This window comes from Canis lupus, chromosome 3, assembly GCF_048164855.1.
Source record: "Canis lupus baileyi chromosome 3, mCanLup2.hap1, whole genome shotgun sequence".
Classification (NCBI taxonomy): domain Eukaryota; kingdom Metazoa; phylum Chordata; class Mammalia; order Carnivora; family Canidae; genus Canis; species Canis lupus.
The window spans coordinates 71,264,317-71,268,726 of record NC_132840.1 but is presented as its reverse complement, the minus strand read 5'-3'; the positions used below and the strand labels follow the sequence as shown (position 1 = coordinate 71,268,726).

General features: G+C 60.4%; 1 protein-coding gene across 7 annotated transcripts in view; it reads left to right on the top strand.

Moving 5' to 3' along the window:
* Positions 1 to 2,210: 2,210 nt before the first annotated feature.
* Positions 2,211 to 4,410, top strand: part of CADM1 (cell adhesion molecule 1) — a 325,352-nt gene continuing 323,152 nt past the window's right edge. For 4 of the 7 annotated variants that reach the window (XM_072822118.1, XM_072822117.1, XM_072822115.1 and 1 more), the window contains exon 1: positions 2,212 to 2,377. In XM_072822118.1, coding sequence (XP_072678219.1) covers positions 2,242 to 2,377 — 136 coding nt within the window. In that variant the 5' untranslated portion in view covers positions 2,212 to 2,241. Of the gene's footprint in view, positions 2,378 to 4,410 lie in introns of all 7 variants that reach the window. The other 3 variants (XM_072822114.1, XM_072822110.1, XM_072822119.1) reach the window with 1 other exon arrangement.

Sequence of the window (4,410 nt, the reverse complement as noted above, 5' to 3'; positions counted from 1 at the left end):
TTTGTTGAGGCATGGTATAGCATATAGTGGTTAATTGCACAAGCCCTGTCTGCACCTTAGAAACTTTGACCTCGGGGCAATTGCTTAATCTTTCTAACTATGTCTAAAAAATATAAAATGGGAGATAATAGTACGTGCCATGGGGATTGTTCCAAGTATTAAATGAGATTATGTATGCAAAATACTTAATAAAAACTCAATAATTGCAAGACTAGTAATAAGAATAAGAGCAGCAAATATAAATATGACTCTTAGCTAGGGTGCTAGAGTTCCCGGCATATAGGACCTTATTTTATAGTTAACACATCGCTTTCAACATACGTACGGCCTCAAAATTTTTTATCCTGATTTTGGCGTGACTCTCTGCTCTGCCTTTGGTCTGCCCAGGTAGCTGTGCCTCCAAGGGTGATAAGAATACATGGGACTTTGCAGAGTGGACATTATCCCGGTGACCACATGGTGATGGTTTCCTGCCTCATGTAGCACTGTCTGCTGGAGCTTTCCTGAGTTCTGGAGGACTGCCTGTAGTTTATGCATCAGGGCCTGTAATTACGGAGCAGAATACCCAGGGCTGGGAAGACAGGGCAGTCTTGAAATTAGTTTATGCATAATGGATAATAAGGAGGCTGTTTTTAAGTGTAACTCATTTGGTGGGTTGGCAGATCTTGACTTCCTTTTTGATATGTCATATTTATTTATTTATTTATTATTATTATTTTTTAGCTAAACGAGGACAGAGGGCCAGGCAAGTCATTTGGTGCAGCTCCTCTTGACTGCAGCTCAGTCTTAGCAATTTACATTCAGTAATCTCTTGGTCATTTAGCCACAGATAATTTGTCATGGTTTGTTTTAGCTGTTGTGATATTGATATTTATTATGCAAATTGTATTTCCTACATCTTATTGTTCTGCATTCTATGAATACTTAAATTATTATAAACCTTTACACTTAATATGGCTCGTCCTTCAATTTGATGCTTGAGCAACAGAGGGTCAGAGCGCATACGATCTTCTAGAGGGGAAGAAAATAAGTAATTAAAAAGCAGACAAACAAGGGAGCCGGCTGCCTGGTTGAAAAGAAAGCAGAGGCAATTTCGGGGAGAGACAGCGAGTCCGGAGAAGCAAATCGTTTCAGCCGGGAGAGCCCGCCTCTCCCAGAGACACGGGAAGCTCGGAGCACCTGTTGGTCCCCAGCCGCCTTAGGAAGGGACTGGGGCGTCGAGAAGGAGGGAGTGGGTTTGAGCCCCCTTGGAAGGACGAAGATGGCAGACCCTCTCTTCATGGGCACCCCCACCTCGCCCCCCGCCTCCGCCTTCCGCCCTCCACCCTCCACCCTCCACCCTCCACCCCGGAGCCTTGACGGAAAAGATTTTTTTGTTGGATGTGTGTAATCGTAAATATACATCATTGCACTTGTGTCAAAGGTATTTAAATACGCATGCATCTATAGAAGGCCGGAGGGAGACCCTCTGCAAGCTGGGGAGCCAGAGCCGACCCTCCCCGATCTACCTTTCCGGAAAACACACCGCAAAGCTACCGACTCGAAAATCCCAGAGCCCGACTCGGGCTCCTTTCTCCCAACTATGCCCAAGTCTACCGCTAGGCTGGTGAGCGGGCTCTCCCGCCCCGCCGGACGTGCAAAGCACGCATGCACTTCTCCCAGATTGTTTTGTCAATCCGGGGACCTGCATTCTCATTCTCCACTCCCGAGCAGCCCCCGTTTCCCAAAGATCTATTCCTTCGGTGCAAGGTGAGTGACGGAAATTTGCAACGTGGGGTTTCCAGGCCAGATGCACCCGGTGTCCCGGGCACGGGAGCCTCCTCCGAGGGAGACAGATTCTCCGGCGGCCGGTCGGCTACAGCGATTGCTGCATACGTTCCTGATATAGGTGAACGGGAAGCGAGACCCGCCCCCTGGAGCCCGGGCCCCCACAAGCCGGGCGCCCAGGAGAACACTTTTTCCCCCCGATTCCGGGGAAGCGAACACGAATTCTAACATAAACATATTTGCATACGCCCCGCCCCCGGCCCCGCCCCCAGGTGGCGCGGGCGCGCCGCCGAGCGCCAGCGCCAGGGGGCGGGGTGGGGGAGGGGGCGAGTCCTGCGAGAGCCGGGTTGGGCTAGCGGCGCTGTGATTGGCCGGCCCGGACTCCGCCCCCAGCGCATGTCATTAGCATCTCATTAGCTGTCCGCTCGGGCTCCGGAGGAAGCCACCGCCGCCAGTCTGAGGCAGGTGCCCGACATGGCGAGTGCTGTGCTGCCGAGCGGGTCCCAGTGTGCGGCGGCGGTGGCGGCGGTGGCGGCGGCGGCGGCGCCTCCCGGGCTCCGACTCCGGCTTCTGCTGTTGCTCCTCTCCGCCGCGGCCCTGATCCCCACAGGTAGGTGTGGGCACCGGCCGGTCGGCCCTCCACATCTCCTAAGGCACCCCAGTAGCCATGGCCGTGGAAGGGGAAACGTTTCCATGACAACCTTCCCCCACTTCCTAAACCCGAATCGGAGGGAGTGTGGAGAGGAAACTCCGGGCTGAGCTGGAAGGGGCAGAGGGACCGGGGGTCCCCTTTCCCCCCCGCCCACCTGGGTGGCAGCCGGAGCCCTTGGGGATGGCTGCACCCGTACCTTTTCTCCCCGGCTTGGCGCGGGGTGCGGAGGGGACTGGACATGGGGGGCCCGGGGGCTCGAGAATAGGGGAGACGGGGAAGGGACGGAGGGACCCCCAGCCGTCCGGACCCTCCCGAACTCGCTGTCGTCCCCGTAACTTGCAGGTCCTCGCGTCCCGGGGCTGGCCGGTCGCCCCCACCTCTCCAGCGGGCCCCCTACGTCCCTGCGCCCCGCACCTCCCGAGCCGACCCGCAGCCGCCCCCAGCGTGCTTGCCCCCGATCTCCAGGACGTCCCCGGACCTGCCCCGCCGTCCCCGCGCTCTGCCTCTCCCACCCCCGGCCCCCGAACCGCGCGCCCCGCGTGCCTCCCTCCGGCCGGATCGCGGCCCTCGCACCCCCCGGCCCCCGGCCCCCGCCACCCGCCACCCGCCACCCGGCTGCGGGGCTCCCGGGCTCGGCTCCAGGCAGGGAAAGTTCCTCGGGCCCGGCCCCGCGGGGGTGGGGGGGCTGTCGCCGCCTCTGCGGGCAGGAACCGGCGCCCGCAGCCCGCAGCCCGCTGGCCCCGCGTCGGCCGCCGCTCGTGGGGACGCCGGATTCCCAGGCTGCGCGTCCTCCCCGGCGGCTCCGCGGCGGCGGAGGGAGGTTCGCGGCCTCTGCGGCCAGGCGGGCACCCTGCGGGCCTCGGGGCGCCCCGGTGCGCGGGGCTGCCTTGGGGAGTTGCCCGGGGGCGGCCCTGCACGCCCGGCGCCTTCCCCGGAGACGCCGAGCCCTCGGCGGGAGCCCGATGTGCGGCTGCCCGTGTGCCGGGCGCGTTGGCGCGGTCGGGAAAGAAGAGGGCAGTGTTTGCTTTTGCTAACAAAAGGGAGCCGGAGCTCTTCCCCAGCCGAGAGGCTGGCAGTCCTGCGCCCTGCCTCCCCTTCCCGCCACCGCCGCGCTCCGCGGCCGCGCGGCGTCCCCGCGCCCCCGGGCCTCCCGCTGCGGGCTCCGGGCGGGCGGCGGGACCGGGCGGCGCGGGGCGCGCGGGGGGGCGGGGGGCGGGGGATGCAGCAGGGCTCGGCGCCTGCAGAGCCCCTCCTCGCAGCTTGGGAGCCGCAGGACCGCGAGCAACAAGTGGCGGAGGACGCGGAGAGCTCAGCCCCCACCTGCGGAGCCCCCGGCCGCGGCGGGCGCAGCGCCGGGGCCCCCGTGCCTCTCCCGGGCGCCTCTCCGCTTGGGCTGTGCCTTTTGTTTACACGCTAGAGGACACACAGTTACGTAAACACCGCAGGAGACACGCTGTAGGAAATGGGGATGTCGGGGGGTGCTAGCTTCGGACCCGGGGATGCCGGGCCGCTTGCTACCTCCCCACCCCTCCCAGGCAGGCTTGCGAGGGAGCTCGGCTTGGGGAGCGTGTCGGGGACGTACAGGGGTGGGAATCTGGCAGCAGCTCAGTTCCAGAGCTGAGGATTTTTTTTTTTTTCTTCCATGCCACTGCATGTCTCCGGATGTTGTTTATGTGTGTTTTTTTTCCCCCTCTGTGAATTCTTAATTTATGAGTTACGAGATAATTGGGTTCAGCCTATTGCCGGTGTGGTTACAACTTCATTTCGGGTGATGTCTCTGACTGGATGGGTTCAATAAAATGTTCCTGAAAGAGATCCCTCGCGCTGCTGCATTGTAAAAAGCGCCAGTGTCAGTTAAACGTGAGCGTGAGTAAAGGCTCGGTAACTGGCGCATAATAGAGGCAACAATAGACTTGTATTGGCTGCAAAAAAAAAAAAAAAAAAAAAGGCGGGGGGGGGGGGACGGCGCTGGTCGGGGATATTGCCTTTTG